The following is a 21,490-nucleotide window of genomic DNA, read 5'->3' as shown; positions in this document are numbered from 1 at the left end:
GGGAAAGAGAGACGGGAAGATAGAAAGAGAAGGATGAGAGAAGGAGAGAAGGGATGTATTCAAGGACGCCGGTGCGGCAAGCCAAGCGACAGGCGCCCACCGCTTCGTCGTACCCGGGGCCTCACGTTACCGCTCTACGTCAGCCCCACCCTTTGGCTGGCGCTAAAGGGGCCCCCTTTACGTGCCCTTAACCTTTCACGGATTAGCGCAGCGTATCAGAATTGTCGCGTTCCTTCAAGACAACGTACGAATGTACCGAATGGCTTTGCATAAGATTTTCTATTAACGCGACAAACTCTTGTACTTGTGGAAAATATTTCGAATATTGTTTTAATCTCTCTTTCGATCTCTTAACGTATTTTTCCCTCTCATAATGACTCGTTCCTGGTAAAATGACAAAAGCAGCCCATTTTAAAACCGGTTATATTGATACACACACACTATCGCCTTGTACATTCTTTCGAGACAGGTGGACCGTTAGCGAGTGCGCTTAGCTGAACTTTCTATATCTTTTCGCGCAATTTTTTCTCTCTGCGAATATTACTCGTTTTATTTTCGACGCAGGGTGCCACAAGTTCGAGAGAACAAAGTTACGAAGCCTCCGGAGGAACCTACTACGGCAAAAATCCAATCTAATCTAAGAGACGAATATCGCGGAAAGAGTAGAATTAAAAACGTAAATATAGCGTAATGTCGCGCAATAAATCGCTACGGCGTTTGTCCTCGTATCGCGCGTTTGAAAGGGACTGCGCGGCGTGTTGTGTCCTTCGTCGTATTTGTTGAAATTTGCGCAACAACGCTGGCGGGACACCGTGTCTGACACGGAGCAAGTAGCACGTGCGGAAATCAAGTAGCTTCGCCGTAAAAATCCCCGATCGCTCTTAATAACGAGAGAACATATTTGCAGTATTTGTGTTAATGTTGCGAAGTAAAAAATGCATATTATGAATGAAATATATATAAAACAATACTTAAAAAAAGAGATAAATTACTCAGACACTCGATATATATATATATCCGGAAAAACGTGGAGATGACAGGTCAATTCGATGCCCGTCGTCGTGTTCCTTTTCCATTGGGTCACTCCTTTATTTTCCTTCCACGATCGACGAGAACACGCGTGCGCGTGTATTCGCAGATTCTCTGTACGAGTCATCGATTCGGCCAAAACAGCTTCGTTTCGGAGTACGAATATCGCGTCGCAAGCAGCAACAAGTGGCGGACTTTTATCCGCCGTCGTCGCACGCTTCGGCACGCGGTACGGTGGCCCAGTTTCCGCGACGGAGCATAAATTCGTGCGAGCGCCCGAAAGACAGATTTACGACGGAGACAAGAGGCGAGTCTTCTTCTTCCGAGAAGAAACTGCTCCTCCGTTTCCTCCCACGTCACCGAGATGAATATACGGCACGTTGCGCGTTTTTGATTTTATCGTATCGATGCATACACGCGTAAAACAGAGCTGACGTTATTAAATTACGAATTATTTACGATTAAAAAGCAGAATGTAACGTTAAACGCGATTTTCGTACTAGAAATGATTGCGATTCAAAAAGATCGACCACGATGCGATTAATGCAATTATAAATTTACTAGAAATAAAAAAAAAGAAGTAAGAAAAAAATCGTTCAATTTTGCATTAATTTCGGAGTTAATCGATTTATGTCTCGATTATACTGTGTTTAGGCGCGAAAAATACGTTGACCTCGATCAAGACAACGATGTAGGCGGTCGACGAAGACGGTGACAACGACGGATTCGTATTTATAACGCACCCTGCGGCTTTAATAATACCTTCAAGAACGTTGGACCTTTGGCAGGATCTTCCTTTATATAAATGCGAGCGGCGAGCTGTACATATGGTATGACACACGGTCCTTTCTATCGACAGGAGATATTGACCTCAGGCGATACACACTATGCGTCCAGCAATATTTCTTTACTATATAAGAGTGCGTCCACTATAATCTTATAAACATAGACGTGCGTACACACTCACACACGTAACGTCATCGCAAATACGCGGTTCTCCAGGCTGCAAGCGCTATTATTTCGTCATATCAAGCTTAGCGCACAATACGCGAGCAGATATAGACATTTTAAACAAAGCTAAATCTAGATAATAAATGTAAAATTATATCGACATCGCGATATTTTATCTTCGATATTTGTAAAATAATATTTATAACGTAACACTTGCGACTTGCGACACATCCTAACGATACTAGTTCGCTATTGTTTTACCTGATTACACGTTTGGCATATTATTAAAGAAGATACCGATGAATGAGAAGGCTCGACACGTCCATTATATTCGCGTATAATTGCGCAACCAGATCTCGAGAGATTTCTCGGCGAACGAAAGGCGACTAGAGGCGAATCTATCGATGACTACGCAATCAATTCGCGTATTGTATACTCGCATACTCGCATCGATTCCGAGAGAACCAGTTTAGGACCTGGTGCGGAAGAAGAAAAAAGAGAAACGCGTATACAGGAGGCAATAGTCAAAATCAGATGAAACGGTGCGGGCAGGAAACGAGAGGAAAATAACCGGCACTTCAATATATTCTATTGTTGATATATATTCTATTGTTTAAATTTATTTAAAAATGTATAATTTTGAGGAAAAAACCAACGTGAATAATTTTTTACGTTTTACATAGAGCTTTTGCTCTATTTAAATATTTTTGTGAACTTCTTTCGCGTTAATTAAAAAGAAAAAGGTAAAATAAATCGCAGTTTTACAATTTAAGATCTTTGGTTGCAGAAGTTGCGTACAAGAAGTTGATTTTTAATTGAAATCAAATATCGTTGAATGCTAATGTTTTGCATTCTCGCGATGCAATGAGATTGATCAGCTTCCACCTGGTGGTCTAATATTGGATACATTATCAACCGCTGACATGGCGATATCATGAAATCTATCGGCATATTGCAATTAAGAAGATCGACTTACAGCATGTAGTTGTAATCATAAAGAATCATGAATATACGTTATACTTTGATTTTTTTCTAGCTATCTAAATTTGTATTTTATTTTTATTTAATATTCATTTTATTAGACATCTAAAATTTTTGTAAAAATATATTATTTGTTGCGAAAATTTGTCAAAACTGTGCTAATTTCATATTCGCGATGTAATATTATGTTACGGCAGATTGAGAACCTTCGATACATATATGATGAAAATGCTATCTCTCTTCGAATGTTATACATTTGCCTTTGTTAGACTTTGTCTAATAAAACCGTCAGTTTTATTCGCGACAAAATAATCTATTTATTTCTCAAAAATTCGCGGTGTTATCATGATGAAAAGTGCGAAAAGTCCTGTGTTGTACGACTAAAAAATATCATATATTTATTCCATCGTATAGATTAGATAGTAGCTTCTATTTTTTCGCCTATCCTTGATGTCGAAGAAAAATATATTGACATCTTATTTATTGATCTCATCCACGCGTGACAAATGTCAATTAGTAGAATAATAGCATATCGATCAATCTCATGAGTTTTAATCGCGTTCAAAAGATATTCCGCTTTAAATCGAAGAGCTAATTGAATAAGAACAGCGTGTTACAAAAACGTGACTTGAAAAAAAGTTAAATGTCAAGGTCCTTTTCACACACATCGGGGCGTAGAATTTTAAATTGATACTTTTAAATCACGTTATAAGCATTATTTGCGCGTAATCTTAAACGCACGCGAATTAAACGGGAGATTCGCCATAAACTCTGTAAAATAGAAACAATGTCACACTCATCCCGGATCATCCCTAATCTTGCTTTGGGCTAGGTCATGAGACACGACACGCGCTAGGAGAGACAAATCTTACTGCTTGTATGGTAAACGTTTGCAAGCAATAAACATGAATTATCATCGGCATGGTTGCGCGAAGACAACACGCACGCGCGTACACATTCACACGCGCATGCATGCATGATCCACACTCAGACATTTCTGATTACGGCGTGAAAGACAAAGACACTCACCTTCGGGTCTCAGTCTGTCGGCGATAAGGCAATAGGGGGGTGGCGGCGACTCTGAAATAAAAAAATGAAAATTGTCATCTGCGTGCAACTCGAAACTGTTTGGATGAATTACGGTATGTATTATCTAATCGACAAAATAAAATGTCGCAAAAAGTAAAATCTTTTTATTCGAGTATTTGCATTATTTGGGATATAAATGAAAAATTTCATTTATTTTAATAGATACTTTTAGCTATAATTTATAGTATGCATCTTTTATTGAGAGCGGTATAATTATTAAATAATTCTTATAAATAATTCTTTAATAATTATATATATATATTTTTTTTTTTCAAGGTAACTATGTGATATAAAGTAATATGAAGAGTGAAGAGTGTATAAATGATGTCAATGATTCCATTAATTTCAGTTAAGGATATCGTTTGATATATCCGTATCGATTACGGAGTCATTGAGAAACGGATCCAAGAGGCTCCGGTGATTTTCGATTAAATCGAATCAATGGCATCAACGCCAAGTGACGGAGCAAAATGTCACGACGGGCGCCCCGTTAGAAAGAAGTCTAGGTCCAAAAGCGGCAAGTTCTATTATTGGCACGGAGCGCCTGCGAAACCGGTATGCCGTTTTTCGTCCTTTTACGTATACGCGCCCTGAAAGTATAGAGGACAAATCGCGGCGCGAATATCTCAAACGTCAAGGTAACCCGATGCTTCCCGTGCTTAAGAAAACGGAACGCTGCCTTCATCGCTCGTACCGCATGGCCGAGATACGCACGTATGTATGATAGGTAATTGCATCCTTGCCGCCAGTCTTGAAAAAAAACTTACCCCTTAATTTGCTTTTTCCTGGACGTTTAATTTTTTCAGAGAAATTTTATACTTTAAGTGAGATTAATAAACAAATGGTTTATTAAAAAAGAATTTGTGTATAATAAAAAATATTTTAAAAGAAACTAGATATATATTGTAAAATAAATTATCTTATAATAAGAGAGAAAGAGAGAGAGAGAGAGAGAATGTGATATTCTGACGAAAAAAAAAAAATATTGATCGTTTCTATCAATTATTTCAGTCATTTAAATAAAAATTTACGTGACAGAAACAATAATACTATTATATCATCAGAGATTCATATCATAGATCGTAATAAAATGTTGACATCGGCGTATCAAAAATAATTTCTTTTTATATATAAGATATGGATTTGTTAACTAATGACAGAGGAGAATTAGGCGATAGAGAAATTATGCCGAAATTCCTAGATAATAAACGTGGTGCGATGTCGACGCGTAATGGCCGCCTGTCGCGCCTACACGTGGATCCTCTCCCGCGAATCGCGTTCCTCATTTCCTCTCTCTCTCTCTCTCTCTCTTTGCTCTCTTGATCGCACTCAGTTTAATCCCTCTCCAGAATCGACTGGCCGCCGCGTCGCCGCCGAGCTTTAATAAAGCCGGCGCGGTGTGTGTCACTCATCGACGCACTTCAAACTTGGAGTCGAAGTTTGGCACGATTCGAATAACAAGATCCGCGAGCACGATTTCAACGGCGATGTTTTAGCCCCCCGTTAAGGTACTTGTAATAAACGCGTGGCGTTCCCGTGGCCATTACATAAATCGCGCCGCCAAATGTCTTTTCGAAACGAGACGCGCCTATTTCTAGGCCTGTTTATCCGTCTGTCGTATATACAAGCGCAAGAGAGATAAATGTTATTATATTTATTGAACCGAGACCATCGCATATATCAGTCTCAAAACAAAGAAAAGCCAAACAATATGCATAGGAATGTTTCCAGATATCATCTTCCATATATAAAAAGAATCGCACGCTATAACAAACATGCATACGCAAACAATTTTCTGATAAAAATCCTGCAAAAAACGCTCGACGCTTGACGCTGCCATGTAAAGGCACCTTTAAGCGTCGAGCGTCTGCGCAGAAAAATGCGCAGAATTTAAAAGAGATAGATTCTAGGCTGAAATTAGATTCTGCGCAATTTTCTACGCAGACGCTCGACGCTTGACGCTGCCATGTAAAGGCACCTTAAGGTTGTTTATTAAATGGCGCCAATTTGTTTAGTAACTGGCTACTGAAGAGAAATTTGACAACTGGCATTAATATATTTTGAATAATTAGTGTATATTATACAAAATGACACAGTCTACACAGATGATAGAAACTCTTGATGATTGTTTCGTGAAAACAGCGGATAATATTATGAAACACTACGGTAAGATTCTAGCGAGGTTAGAAATACATTTTATCAGGAATACAAATTTTTTTTCCAAGTGCAGTATCTGCATATTTACATATTTTTCTTTTATATTTGCGCATCCCTTTCCAAATGCAGAAGATGCAATAGTAAAAATCAATATATATAGTGTCTATCTCACAAGCATTAAAAAAAAAAATATTTTTTCAGCTGATAAAGAAGAGAGAAAGAAAATATTGGAAGAATTAAGAGATGTCTTAAAAGAAAATTGTAGTGGATCTGCAAGAATAGTGGCTGCAAATGAGATCAAAAAGCAACTAGAACTCACTTTTGATCCAGAATCCAGAAATGTCGAAGATATTATAAAAGTAAGATAATCTTAACTTGAAGAGAATTTTCAGCTTTATAAGATTTTACAGTATTTACTGTGTTTGTAACAGGAATATAAGGAGGCTGTATCTAACATCCAAGTTGATTCATCAAAATATAACAGATTATTGGAGTATGATCGGCAGATTGAAATATTGCTTCAAGGTAATTGCTAAAGTAGAAATTCTGATCTAAAGTTTATTTTTGAAATATTCCCCTTTCTTGAGAATAATATAAATTTTTTAGCTAATGAAGATGCATCTAATAATGAACTGGAAGAAGACACAGACGAAGATTTGCGATTGACAGGTCAAGACATAAACGTGATTGATCCAATTTCTAAAACAAGGATGACCCATCCAGTGAAAAATACAGTCTGTGGTCATGTATATGATAAAGAAAGCCTTATCGCAATGTTACGTAAAAATAAAAATACCAGGTGTGTTTCTTTTTACATAATGCCAAATATCGAAGTATACTAGTGTATTACAGTGTATTTGTATTATGTTTACAGATGTCCCGTGGTAGGATGCACCAGCATAGACTACATAGACTTAAACCAATGTCGCACTGATATTGTGACAAAAAAGTTCCTGGAACGAAACCCTGCTTAGATTTGAAAGCAAATGATGTAAGAATCTATGTTAGAGATGCATTGATTATACATATTGTGAATATATATATATATTCTTATGTTTATATTTTTTATACAAAATAGCTATTCTTTTTATATTATGCAAAACTTGTTTTCATGTTCAATTAAATATTCGTCAATAAAATGTAGGAAATGGTATTATATTTTTTTATATAAGAAAAAAAAAAAAAGAAAAAAAAAATATATATATATATATGGAAATCGCTTCCTAGCATTTTCGGGCGTGAATGAATATTTGGAGCGCGGCGGAGAAAGTGGTGCACACATTTACGCAGCGCCGAATCGCGGTGTAATGATAAAAACCTGCCTCGCGACGATTTGCGTAACGACGATACACAGCAGTCGTCGTCGTCGTCGCCGTCGCCGCCGCTGTCGCCGGTTGGCCGATGATAATCGATTCGCCGGCGTGAATTATTAACCGGCCGCCCCGGCAATGGTACGCGAACGAACGACCGCCGAATGCAAAAACAGATAAAGACGGCGGCGAGCTTGTGTCGCGGCGTTACGAAAACAAGGCGCCACCGCGGGGAGTGATTTACGCGCGATAAAACGCCGCGCGATCCGATACGAAATTAGCGTATGTTATCGACGATCGCTGACAATAGTCGCGTCCGGTGTCCGTTTACGAGCGCCGGCGATGTGTTGCGCGTAAATTGAACCGAAGTCGAGAAAAATAGTGCCTCTGTGTCGCGATTACCGGTCATCGCATATGCGTCATTGCGTATCGAATATGCGCGTTATTTCGAGCGATGCGAACTAAATTACGGGTGCGTATAGTCGACCAAAATAAATGTAGGTTAAAGAAAATATGTGCATTAGAGCATAAGAAATATATGTATGTGCGTTTTATGTATGTGTATATTAGAATATGATTTTTTACTGTTAGCAATAAATATTTTTTTAAGAATTTATCTCTCTCTCTCTCTCTCTTTCTTTGTATATATATATATAAACTATTATTAATATTTTTTTATCATGGCGACTTTGAGATCCTTAGCCAGATGTGAGACATCGACGACGCTGTCGACCATTTCCTGGACCGCGGTAACGCTCGGGAAGAACTGGGCGGCCTGCTTCGTCTTTTGCACAGTTTGCGCGAGAGCCTCGTTCAAAGCGTTCGCGCATTGCAAAACGCGTGTACGCACGTCGTTGCGCGTTACGTTTCGGTGCACCGTGTCACCGATGTGCACTAGCCGGTGTGCACTCAGCACGACGAACTTACCATGTATTAATTATTATTAATATTTAATATTATTAAAATTTATTTTAATAATATTAAATTTATTTATTGTATTTTGTAATGTTGCTCATCTGTAAAATGCGCCACAAAATATATATGTATATAGGTATCGAAAAATTTTGATTCGAATATATAGAAATTATATCACGAATGCGAACACGTGGACGGCCGCGAATAACATCATTTCAGTGCGTAAACAGTCTTTGTCACGACAAAGAAACTTAAATTTAAGTATCTCCGTAATTTACAGCGCAGCAAATTTAAATTCCTAGGAAACCTATTGCCGATCCGCCGAAATGACTCTGAAACATGCGCGTCCCAGAAGATTGAGAATATAATAACACATTGGTACCAGCCAAAGATTCTTGACGTCTTCGCTGCCCCCGATTCCGAAATCTCAAAAATTTCAACGATCGAAGGTCAACAGTCAGCGTTGCAGTGGGTGTATTTATTTATACTGTCTCAGATAATCTATATGTCAGTAAAATAGTTATAAGAGATATTTATGATCGAATTTTGAGACGATTTTCTGTTTGTAAAAATTGAGAATTAGCTATAGTCACTTATAATTCTTAAAGTTATAGCCTTGAGAAATTTATAGGATAATACAATATTCCTTATCAAACTTCGAGATTTTTTCATTTGTAAAAATCTCTAACTATACAATTATTTAATGTTCAGGATATATAAATTGTAGCAAATTTAAGATTAAGAGGATAGATAATAAACCCCTTCTCAAGTTTATAATTCAACGTTCTCAAGTTTCAAACAAATTATCTAAGACGAGTTACAGTTGAAATACTCGATATCATTTCTTCAGAATCTTTATCGAATACTAAACACGGATTCGCGCGAGGGACGGTCGAAAAAAAAAAAAAAAAAAAAAAAAAGGGATACCGGTCAAGTTTTCACCGATACGGGAGATTCGGTCGGTGCAATTCTCCGGCCGACGAAACCTCATTGAAGTGTCGGGGGTACCGACTTGCTTGCCCGCCTGCTCTCGTGGGGTTCGCCTCAGTTCGGTCAGCTTCTCGGCTAATGCCGGCTGGCCTCGACAATTAGCTGGCGCCAGCAATGACACGCAGCGGCGCCGGACTGCAGCCCCCTCTCTCTCCGCGTCCCATCCCGTACCCCTCTCTCTCGCGCGATCCCGCGACGGACGGTGTCTCCGCGCGCCGATCCCCTCGCCATCGCTGCCCTTCCTAACCGCACATGCTCGACGGCGCCCCGCGCCCCGTCCTCAGTCTGCCATCCGCTCCGCTCTCCTCTCCTACCGTCTCTCTCTCTCTCTCTCTCGCTCTCTTTCTCTTTCTTGCGCGATCTCGGCCGTTAAGCTCCCCCTCGCTCTTTCATCCGTCGCGTCGCGTCGCGCTCGTTCGCTCTTTCTGTTTCTCTCGCCGTCGCCGTCGTCGCCTCGCCGGTCGACCAACCCTTCCCACTCTCTCGCATCGCCGTCTTTCCGCCAGCCGCGACTGACTCGCCCAATATACGTTTTATTTTTAGATTCATTTCCTTCTGGCCATAACTTTGATTGTACGACCATTCGTAAGTGCTCGCTCTCTCTCTCGTCACTTCTAACGCGATCCTACACTCGCTCGTCTTCTTTCTTTCCTCTAACATGCGTCGCTCGTCCCAAGTATTTTTTTTTTCCCTCCTTGCCCTTCTTTCTCCGAGCTCGGTCGGGGTGTCTGCGCGCTGACGCGTCTATTTCGTCGTTTCTGCGGGCGCTTTCTCCCGCTTCTCTTTCCCCAAATGCGTCGGCGACCGCTCGCTATTATTAGTCGTGGAAACCTCAGCATGGAATTCGAAGGATCCGCTTGTTCCCCTTCCCTCCTTCTCCTCCCTTCCTTCTCCGGCATCACGCGCTGTTAATTACGAAATATACATGTAGCCGCGATTTTATCTCATCGTCGCGATTTTTTTTCTCGCGAAGGTGTCGCGCCGGCAGCGAATCGGTCGCGCCTGTTCGACGCGATTTTCCAGCAATAAACGCTCGATATTATCAATAAATCGTACACGCGGCGCGCTCGACTTTAACGAATCGATGTTGTCACGATTAGACCACCGGCGCCGGTGAGCATTCGCATGAATGATCGCGTAGAAAGTCGTATTTTTTCTTACTCGGCAGTCATACGGGATATCGTCTCTTTAAACCTTTCAAAATGATGTCGCGATGTAAAATATGTAGCTCTTTAAATAACCACGTTTTATTAATGTATACGTCTTAGAAATATGTATGTTTCTTGGAAAGTATCCATTTTTCTTTGAAATTCTGCAGCGTACGCGTTACTTCAATTTCAAGGATCTTCCTTGAGATAATATTCCTCGATTCGGAACGCATGACAACCTTAAAACACCGTACCCTACCGTGGTTCGCACGATCGAATTTCCTCGGCTTGGGCCTCCCAACAACGACACCGGGTTAAATGATCGCCGAGGTTACGTAAAGGCGCGTTTTACTGGCGCCTACTCCGCCCGCTTCCTCTCTCTCTCCCTCTCTCCCACTTTATTAGGGCGCGACGCTTTTTTGCGATCGAAGTCACGTCACCGGACGCGCAGACAACAGAGGACGGTCTCGGGATCCATAAATTCGACTACTTTGTTCAAAGTGACGAATACCGATGAATACGGTGTAAAGTCATGCGTCATAGCACAGTTATTAGAGGAAATATCGTTCCGAAAAGAGTCTTCAAAGAAACTTTACAAAGGCCGACGTTGAAATAAATTTTTAACGCGCGTCTCTCGTTACTCATATATTTCAAAATGTGCAACTAGATATAATGAAAGTTGTATACATTATATACTTAAAGCTTCATTAAAATTGCAAATATTTTCTTAAGTTAACGTTTATATTTGCAATGCTCGTTCGTTAGAAATAAGCATTGCAAATATAAACATTAGTTAAGAATCCGCAGAAGTACGTCAATGCATTTGAAAAGTTTACTCATTAGTTTTAATTCTCGCACTATTAACGTCACGTAGCTAAATGAGTTTCTTCCTTTTTTAACACATCCGATTATCTTCTTAATGTCTTAAAGAAAATTCTTTTCGTGGATATAATTAGATGATGAAATTTGAATTCTACGGAAGAATAGAGTTACTATGGCGCGGGCCATTCGCGGGCAGTTCGCAAAATAAATATCTGTCGGTGGCCACACTCTTTTGAGAATTATGTGTCGGACGATTATATACCTGCTTGAGTCTAAGACACAAAAGCGCACTTGAAAACCTGAAAGAATCCTGTCGTCGGCTTTTGAAAGTTTATACCTGCCGTAATATATCTTTAGCGATTGTGTGAAGGAAAGAACGACCGTATCGAATATGTTTCGACGTTTCAAACTAAATTATCTTCCATTAATTTGAACTAAATCACGATTCCGTAATCATATCATTATAATTATTATTATTATAAACGTCATTTTATATTGCAAAAAATCAATCCACGATATCTCTCTCTCTCTCTCTCTCTCTCTCTTGCAAAATCTTATGTGTGTGATTAATTTACGATAAAATTTATTTTTCATGCCAATAACAGATGTTTTTATTTTTCATTTGCCTCTTCAACTTTCGCGATGGGAAAGCGTCAATGTATTGACATTTGACACCCCGTAGTTTTCTCCTGGGAATATATATTGCCTGTATTTACCTATATTTTAAACGTAACCAGGTAGACACGTCGCCCAAACCTCGCACCCATCTGTAATAAATTTCCATTTTACACTGGCTCAAGTCTTTAGGCTTGTTAGCACCGGGCGGCGCGCACACAGGTGACGATTAGCGCGTTTGGTTTGAGGTCTACGATCGTTACAATATAGCCAGCTGTGCGTTACAATGTTAAATTATTCCGACGTCTAGACACCACCGGTGGCAAGACGGACTTAAACACGTTCGTTTTAAACGATGTTGTATATATGTTCCCGGAAAAGGCATATATTAAGAGATCTGAATTGATTTTTATGTATTTTTGGCGACTATAGATTTACGTCTTATTATTTACACACAGCAATTTTGAATGAAATATTCTTTAAAAAATTAAAATTTTGGAGGAAATTGTTTTACGTCGAAACTATATATATATACACGATGTCTTTATTAATTTTTATAGAACGTTTATTTTACATCTCGAAAAGAAATGTTTGTTATGAAATAAGTTTAGTTTATTTTTATCTTTATATACACTAAATTTGTAATTTTCTTTTCTGATAAGATTATTTTAAATATAAAATATGTTGACTGTAATTCGATCACAAGCGGCAAACTACTGGCAATTTTTGACGATGTTAGTGCGAATTAACGTGTTACATAACTTGTACCAAGATTTTTGGTCTTAAGACTTATCTCTCGGTATTATAAAAGCGGAAAGGTACGAAAGAAAAGAAGAGCATTTCGCTTACCGAGTTTGCAGAGCCGGCTCCAGTGATAAGGGTTGCAGCATATGTAGACGGGATCTTTAGCGGAATGACAGATAGGTAGTCTCTTGAGCTCCGAGGAGTGCTCGAGATCCGGCCACCGCCAGATCTGGCAGCAGAGAAGGTGCGGATCGCTCGGCGCGCCGCTGCTTCCCTCGGTCGATCCTCTCACTGGCACGACGACGCCGCTGCCGCCGTTACTCGCCTTCCCGCCGACGCAGCACCTGTCCGATCTCATCGGTGACGCGGACAACGAGTCCTCCGACGCGGAGCAATAGCTCTCCTGCTCGTCCTCGACGGAGGACGAGCGATGGTGCCTGCTGGATCGATGCCGATAACGACGATATCGATGCTGTTGGAAGTGACGACCGTGATGACGATGCGGTCTGCTATGGTATTGCTCGTGTTGCTGATCGTACATGGGATAATCCTCAGCCGATCGTTGCTGACGCGGCACGAGGACGCACGAGCCGAGATCGGCGCCGGAGCTCTCGACGGCGGTGAGCAGCATCTCCAGTTGATTCTCCTTGAGCGTCTTGAGGAGCTCCTTGCACCTCAACAGACGGCCGGGATCGCGTTGCCGTTGCTGCTGTTGCTCGTCGTCATCCTGGCTCACGTGGCCGCCGCCGCAGCAGCCCTGCTGTAATCGGCTCGTGTTGCGACTCGCGTACACCACCGCTCCTCCACCTTCCGTTGCTCCGCTCACCCTGCTCACTTGTCGGCCCGTCGTCGTCGTCGTCGTCGTCGTCGTCGTCGTCGCCGTGTTGTTGTCGTAACCGGCGGCGGCGGCGCCGCCGCTCGTGTTGCTGCTGCTCGTGCGATGAAACGTACGTGACGATGAATCCTCTTGAGCTTCACACTCGGTTTCATGCTCCCCACGGACCTTGGCCTTCAGCAGACGTCTAGTGAGCACCGTCCGTTTGCTCCAGAACATCAACATGAAACAGGATTTGCGGTACGCGCATTTGGTGGCCAGTCCTTTTCAACGTAGCCGCCGTAGGAAAACAAAGGGAGGGGGGGATTGATGGGGGTGATGATCCGACCGAACGCACGCGGGTCGGTCGGAGAACACACGCCGATGTTCCGCTTCGGATCCGAACCCGCCGCGATCTCCTCTTCCAACACCCTCTCCTCCGCAAAGTCCCTTTCCTCTTCTTCTCTCTCTTTCAACAAATACGCACTGTCAAAAATTGAAAACACTTTTTCGCGCACACACGCGAGATCACAGACGGATATGGAGCAAATACACACACATGCACAGACACAGTCGCGCACGCTCGCGCAAGCAAGCGTGTATATTTATTTATGCCCGCGCGCGCGCGCGCGCGTATCTCGCGCGCGATCACGGTCCCGAAATAATGTGACAGTCCAACGCGCGCGGGTACAGCGGAGCTCCGTTTCACGGTCCTTCTTTCTCTCTTTCTCGCAAATTCTCCTCTCGCTTCTCTTGTATCTCTGTTCTCCTTCTCTCTCTCTCTCTCTCTCTCTCGGACCGGCTAGCGAAGCATCCGTGCGTGCACGTTTCTCTCTCTCGGGTGGATATTTCCGACTTTCAACGAGCGACGAAGGAACGATCCACCTTCTTCGGATAAGTTTTTTGGCCGCGTAGACGAGCTCGGGTCCAACACCATCACCGGCTGACCTTGAACTCTCATTTATCTCTCGTTCGTTTTCGGTCGCTCTCCACCTTCGCCTCTTCTTATTCCACGATCTATGCGTGAATTAATGCGTCTTGGTTTCCTCGATTCTCTTCTCCCGTTCTCGCCGAGTTACCGGGGGTGGGGGTGGGGGGTCTCCTCGTATAATCCCGTTTATCGTCGACGGACACCTCTCGGGGACAAACAATCCGCACGACGGCCGTGAGCGCGAGCCACTGTCGGCATCGCGGACAGACGAGCCGCGGACGCCAATCGTCGACGTCGTCGTCCGCGCGCGACCGACGACGTAAAACGCACCACGCGCCCGAATCGCGCGTGCACGCACGCACACGCACTCGGTACACACGCACACACGACGCAACTGGTCACCGTCGAGGTTACCGACGGACGCGGGAGCACTGCTACTGGGTATATCGTTGTACACTTCTTATCCGTTACACACGCGTTCTCGGGAGATAGATAGATAGAGAGAGAGAGAGAGAGAGAGAGAAAGATGGAGAAAGAAGAGACACGGGGAGAAGGGAGGGAGGTAGAGAGGGAGGGTAAGCACGAAACGAATCGGTCGGCGCACGCACGACACCCGGCCTTTACTTTCCTCGGCCGTCGCGTACGTATCGAGGGCGATGCGGTGGTGCCTTAACCTCGCGCGACCCGGCACAACCGACGCGCACACCAACGACGCGAGACACGTGTATGTTATATATGTGTGTGTACGTATGCACGGTGTATACACACCGGCGACGTCGCGTCGCGGTAACGTTACCGCGGCGCCGCCGCTGAATCCTCTTCAGGAGCAGAAACTCGCCGCGACTCTCGCCGACAGCTGACGCGACGACGTTGTTGTCGAATAATAGTAATTCGATCTCGATGACGCTCGTGGCAGAAGAACGCGATAATCGAGTCGCTCCTTGTGCTCTCGATGATCCGGTGATCGCGCCGTCGCCAATGCCGGCACCACCGCGCCGGCGGCACCGTCTAGGGACGACGACGACGACGACGACGACGACGACGGCGACAACGACGACCGCTGCCACCACCACCACCACCGCCGCCGCGACGACACTCCAACAACCTCAGACTCGCGATCGTCGCTCCGTCGATCACTCCCCGTCATCCGTGCGCGCGTATCACCGAGTGACATTTTCCGCTCGCATCGTCCGTCCTTCTCTCCCTTCTTCTTCTTCTTCTTTTATCTCCTCGCGTTACGTTTCCACGCGCTCTGTTCTTTCTCTCACCGTGACACGATGCCGCGATTCTCGACATCCATCGCCGTTGCTATCGTTGCCCCTTTTAACGAGAACTTGCGTACGCGAAACACTCGTCCGCTCGACCGGTCGCGAGGACGCGCACTGTCACATTCTTGAAATCGCTGAACCCCGCGGAACGGAGAGAGCGCGCGCGCAGGGGCGATACTTTGGCGAAGGTGAGGTGAGATGCGAGAGAACGCGATCGAGCGAACAAACGGGAGAGGGAAAGACACGAAAAGGGGGAGGAGTGGGAAAAGACCGGCAACTGTACGGAGGGCGAGAGAGAGGTCGTACGGTTGGCGCTAGAGAGAGCGGCAAACTTCACTTCAGAGCGGCGCGAAGAAGCGACGCTTCTTGCTCTCTTCTTCACCTTCAGCAACGTTGACGTGCATGTTCACGGACACGAAACGGGATCGCCGGCCGCATTTCCGCCCGGCGTGACCGGCGCCTAAGGCTTCTATCTTTCGAGGCTCGAGTGTACGTTGCCCTCTTCCTCCGTATCTTCCTTTTCTTCTATCGTTTGCGCGACGAATACCAACGTCATCAGCGGACGGGACGAACTGTTGCGCACGACCGACCGACGCGGCACGATCACTCCGACTCGGCTAAGCTCGGCAATGAGACTGGCACGCACGCACGAGGTCTCGCCGTCACGAGCGGGTGCGCGCGCGCTCTCTCGCACCGATTTCCCCCACCACTGCTCTCGTCCGATCCTCCCTTCCCTCTCGCTGCCAACACGCAGCCTCACCCTCCTTCCCGTCTCACCGCCTCGGTGGCTCGTCTCGTCCCGTCCTTTTCGTGCCGACGACACGCCGATACAACGACCGTAGCATACTAAACACACAAGAGAGAAAGAGACCATCAAACATGGCTGCGCCAGTGACGGCGCCACGATCGCCAAGTAGCGGTGCCGAGGACTCGAATCCATCCGGTCTCTCTGCGCGGCGCCTCGCAGGGATTGACAATGAGATATATACATATATGTATACATACATATATACGTAGGCCGCGTGTCTCGGCTCGTCGCACGAATTTGAATCGAAATTTTTACAGCCTTATGCAAATGCGTGAATCATCGTAATGTCATGATTAAATGGTCAAATTTGATGAAAATGAGAATTTAGATATGCTAAATATATAATTTTTTATATCTCTATTTGTTTACCTAATCTTGCATAAATGGGATTTGTTGTCATCCTCCAGAGAGTCGCTAGATTATGTCACGTATTCAAAAATGTTTGTTGTTATAAAGAAAAAAGATTTTTATTATTTATTAAACTCTTATCTCGACAGTGAATTTTTTAGTTTAGACAATTATGGAGAAATGGGATGGGAAACGAGGATGTCAAATTGTCTGTCCTTAAAAACTAACGCCAGCGTCTTCAACGTCAAACGGAGTCGCGCTCCACCTTCGAGGGTCAACATTCCAGGATAAATTTTAGTCACGTTATCGGTCGTAAAAGAGAGTTACCCATTCGTCGACGAACGACAAAGAAACGCCGGCGAGGAACACACGCACACCACTATACGGGTATACGAGAAGAAAATGGCAAGGAGTCGACATGGCGCGACGCTCTAATTTTTGAAAAATGCATCGTCGTTGTTTTTCATATTATATGGATATTTCTTTGTTAAAAGCACGTGAAAATTAATCCTAGAAATTCGTATATACTCGCTTCGAATGAGCCAGTGCATTTCCCACATCTTTGGAAATAAAACTATTAATTTTCCTAAATATCTTAAAAGCACGTGAAAATTAATCCTAGAAATTCGTATATACTCGCTTCGAATGAGCCAGTGCATTTCCCATCTTTGGAAATAAAACTATTAATTTTCCTAAATATCTTGAATACTTACAAAACTTTAAAGACCGCACTGCCGATTGCGCTTATGAAAGTAGAGATGCCTAATCTGCAACAAAAATTATACTTATTTTTATTTTTGTTTACTATACACACATGCATTCTTACTTCATTTTAAAAAGAATGGTTTTCTTATTGCAAACGTAAGCTTGTGCGAGATTTAATTTTCAAAGATACAGGGGGACCTAGAAAAATCTTTCTGTCCTGAATCGGCTCGCGAGGAACGCTGTATCGGTCTATATACACGTGTGCATCGGTCGTCTAATAATGCGTAAATCGTGCAATTTATCTCCGAAGGTGAGACATGGCGCGGCGGGTTTAATTTGGATCGTCGCGTCGACCGGCCAGGTATACGAGAGAACGAGGTCGAATAGTTGACCGAAATACTAAAAAAGGGTTGCGAATGGCATACCATCGGAGTCGAAAGGATCTCGCTCGTCGCTCATAAATTTTCTAATTTTAGAAACTCGTTTCGCGCGATCTCGTGAACGTAATTTTGTAATAGGCGGCTGCATAGCTTCGTCCGGCAAAGCCCACTTTATAAAGTTACGGGAGCCTATAATTTCATTTTTCTATAATCGCAATGCGTAGTCGTAACGTAGCATAACACGCTTGGATCCTTTGCCGATCATTATATCCTCTTTGATATCATCGTCATCTCCGTTATCTCCTGCATCGGTAGCGATATTTGAAGAAGCAAGATCGCATCGAAAAATTTCGTTAAAATCATATTTCTCGGACGACTAACGCTCTTCTATCAAACATATATACGACCGATAGAGCATCGTAATCTGTTGGAAGAGTCGCAGTTTACGCAACATTAAAATTGATGAAGTAGCTTACGGCGTTCCGGCTTAGTATCTCGTTCCACAATCAGTTTAATACTTATTGTTAGACATTAGATATTTATGCTGTGCGTAATTCGCACTTTGCGTGACACCTCGCGAGTTACGCATCATTCTTAAATAAATATTGCGATTGGATTTTATGAGTTTCCATAAAATTTCTAATGAGTTTTCATAAAGTCGCTGCATGAATGTGAGGAGGAAAGCTAGAATAGGATAAAATAATGTGTCGACAAATAATAGCATGATATTTAAATCGAATTAACAAAAGTATAGATTTGTATATTTCTCTCCCTCTTTCTCTTTATTCTTAATTTATTGAATACGACCGAGCAAAAATCACGGCGACAGAAAACGCATTTGCCAGACTGTGACGCAAAACTGTGTCCCTACTAACCCTCCCTCGCGACGAGTCGCGACATGGGTCTAGACGCGTTATTTCACCCGTCGGAACACGTTCCAAAATGATATAGAATTTAGGAAGTTGTTTAGTTATGTACGTCTGGTGTCCTGTGCTGGCTAGTAATCAGACGCCTGGCCTCCGCGCTGTCCCTCACTCTTTCTTTTTCTTTTTCTCTTTCTCTCTTTCTTTTCGTTTCCTCTCTTCTTATCCTTACCACTTGCTCCGCTCCTCGTCTACAGTGGACCATCGCTCTTGTTTCTTGCTCTTCCTCTCGTCCTCTCATACAACCGGTAAAGCTCTCTCGGTAAATTCTTCAGGGCCGTTTGCGTTTCTCGGAGCCTCGATGTCTCGGCTCCAATTAAATGTCGATCAAGGTGGCCCTAGCTCAAGGTATACCGATGTACGGAACAAGAATTCATTGAGTTTGAAAGACAGCTAAGAAAAACAAATATATATATATATATATATAGAGAGAGAGAGAGAGAGAGAGAGAGACAGGATGAGGTGGAAAATGCTTGTTTGTCCGTATATCCGCAACGAGATGCACGAATTATTTCGATTCGAGAACACAAGACGTCTTTCAGCAATCGTGTTTACTCTGGAAACTAGATTTTGCGGGAATAAGTAAGAGAAGAGGAAGTGAAAATTTTCTTCAAACAAATGTCATAACTTTGAATAATTATTAATTACTGCGCTCGCATACTTTTATAATATCAAATTATATAATGAAATTTATGAGTGAAAGATAAAATATTTAGTCTTTCAAGAATTTGAACTATTTAATATTTTTTCAATATTTATTCATGTTTTTCTTTTCGCCATAGATAATAATTATTATCTAATCGTGCGTACTGCCAGTTGTCATGATATTTAAGCAGCGACAAACATGCGATGTGAAACGGCCTAAGATAGCGCAATCGTACTTTTTTTTTCGTTCTATTTTCAAACGCGAAAATTACTCGCATGCCCGCCGCTACTCCTTGGCGCCATTCTTAATATATCGCACCGATGGCACCGGTGGATGGATGACAGTAATGCTATGCGATGGAACATCGCAATGTTGATGTAATATATTGCATCGATAAAGAGAACTATTCCTGTATTTAAAACAGGAGGGGGGGGGGGATTAATATTTAGAATCTCACACAGATTTTTAAATATAATTATATATATTATACACAATATTACTGCGATATATCTTGAATATTAGAAAATATATTAAAAAATTACTGAATAATATATATATATACACAATTATATTTTTTGCACTACTTCTGTTATAATTTTAAATAATTTTGATTATTAAAATTATTGTCGGTGTGGATAGACTATTATCGTTGGCTATGGGACATTGACAATAGTTGTATCCGAGACGTTCTTAAAATGGATATCACCAGATACAAAGAGTCCGCTAGAATAATGCAACGTGATAGGAATGATGAACTCGTGGAAATAGAATGAGACGAAGAAGTCCGTCCTCTCTTCCGAAAGGTCGCGATGTTAGGCTTTCGTTTCAACGAACATCCTCACTCGCGAAGCTCGTGTGCGCTCTTCGTTACACGTCGCAGCCTCTCCTGTCTTCGTCAAAGAGGATTATTAATGAACGCCCGGTAAACTGCCTTCCGCCAATTACTGCTGGTAAACGACGTGCTTCTCCACTCCGCGTGATTAACACGCGCGCACGCTCGTTATCCGCGCGAGTGCGAATAGCTCTACTTGAAATTCTGCGTATCTCGTCGATTGATCGCGACATGCATTAATTGCGCTTTTCGAACTTTGAGAAATAATGATGAGAGGCGCAAAATGGGATAAACGTTTACGACAAGCAGCTTGCGAAATTCGACACGTCGAATGACTATAATGGATAACTGGGGGTGATTACGATAACTGTGGCCCCCTATTTGAAAGGTCGTTTCTGAAGACATTTTTGACGAGGAACACGGGAAAAATAGTAAAAAAAATTTCCGACCAATAGTTTTCGAGATATATCACTTTAAAGTATTGGACATGATAATAAAACTTTATAAAAACGGACCCAACGATGTTGATCTTGATCCTTTCCCGTGTTCCTCGTCAAAAATGTCTTCAGAAACGACCTTTCAAATAGGGGGCCACAGTTATCGTAATCGTGCCGTTAACTAATTTTAGCGGCTTCTGTGACTAATAGAAACATCACGAAAAGCGAGAAAAACGCGCGAAATAAATTTCTTACATTTTCCGAGAATACTCGGCGCCGTTTGCCGAGACAGAGGAGTATGATTGACGACGCGCTGACTTTGTCACGGCGCGCACAAACGAGGGAGCGGCCTTTCTCACATAGAAAATATTTTCAGTCGCAGCATTTTTGCGTTTGAAGCGACTAACGATAAGAGAATACAACAAAAGCGAACAATAGAAACATCAAGTACCATTTTTAATTTCTCTGTATAATGTATGTGCAAATATTGTACATATTGTTTCTAGAATATCTGCAGATTTTTAATCGTAAAAAAAGCTAATGTTATTTTTTAAACGCTTTTCAGCTTTATGTTCCTTCTTACGATTAGATGGGCGATTTTCTTCATTAATTTTACTTGACTTGAAAACGACAGATTTTTGGCTCGG

At 42.7% G+C, this 21,490-nt stretch overlaps 2 protein-coding genes across 2 annotated transcripts in view; one reads left to right on the top strand and one right to left on the bottom strand.

Annotated features, from left to right (window-relative positions):
- Window positions 1-21,490, bottom strand: part of LOC115242976 (mothers against decapentaplegic homolog 6) — a 55,903-nt gene that overhangs the window by 31,027 nt on the left and 3,386 nt on the right. Inside the window, exons 2-4 of the mRNA XM_029819612.1 lie at window positions 17,634-17,687; window positions 12,857-16,610; window positions 3,991-4,041 (exon numbers count right to left, since the gene is read on the bottom strand). Of these exons, the coding sequence (XP_029675472.1) occupies window positions 3,991-4,041; window positions 12,857-13,811 (1,006 nt within the window). The 5' untranslated portion in view covers window positions 13,812-16,610; window positions 17,634-17,687. The remainder of the gene's footprint in view (window positions 1-3,990; window positions 4,042-12,856; window positions 16,611-17,633; window positions 17,688-21,490) is intronic.
- LOC115242977 (E3 SUMO-protein ligase NSE2-like) lies at window positions 6,004-7,360 on the top strand. The gene is made up of 5 exons (XM_029819613.1): window positions 6,004-6,216; window positions 6,409-6,566; window positions 6,639-6,732; window positions 6,814-7,006; window positions 7,082-7,360. The coding sequence occupies exons 1-5, from the start codon at window positions 6,138-6,140 to the stop codon at window positions 7,179-7,181; spliced, it is 624 nt and encodes a 207-aa protein (XP_029675473.1). The 5' UTR covers window positions 6,004-6,137; the 3' UTR covers window positions 7,182-7,360.

This window comes from Formica exsecta, unplaced genomic scaffold (genome assembly GCF_003651465.1).
Source record: "Formica exsecta isolate Colony F162 unplaced genomic scaffold, ASM365146v1 scaffold662, whole genome shotgun sequence".
Lineage (NCBI taxonomy): Eukaryota > Metazoa > Arthropoda > Insecta > Hymenoptera > Formicidae > Formica > Formica exsecta.
The sequence above is the reverse complement of the archived record's forward strand: the minus strand, read 5'-3'. Positions and strand labels throughout refer to the sequence as shown.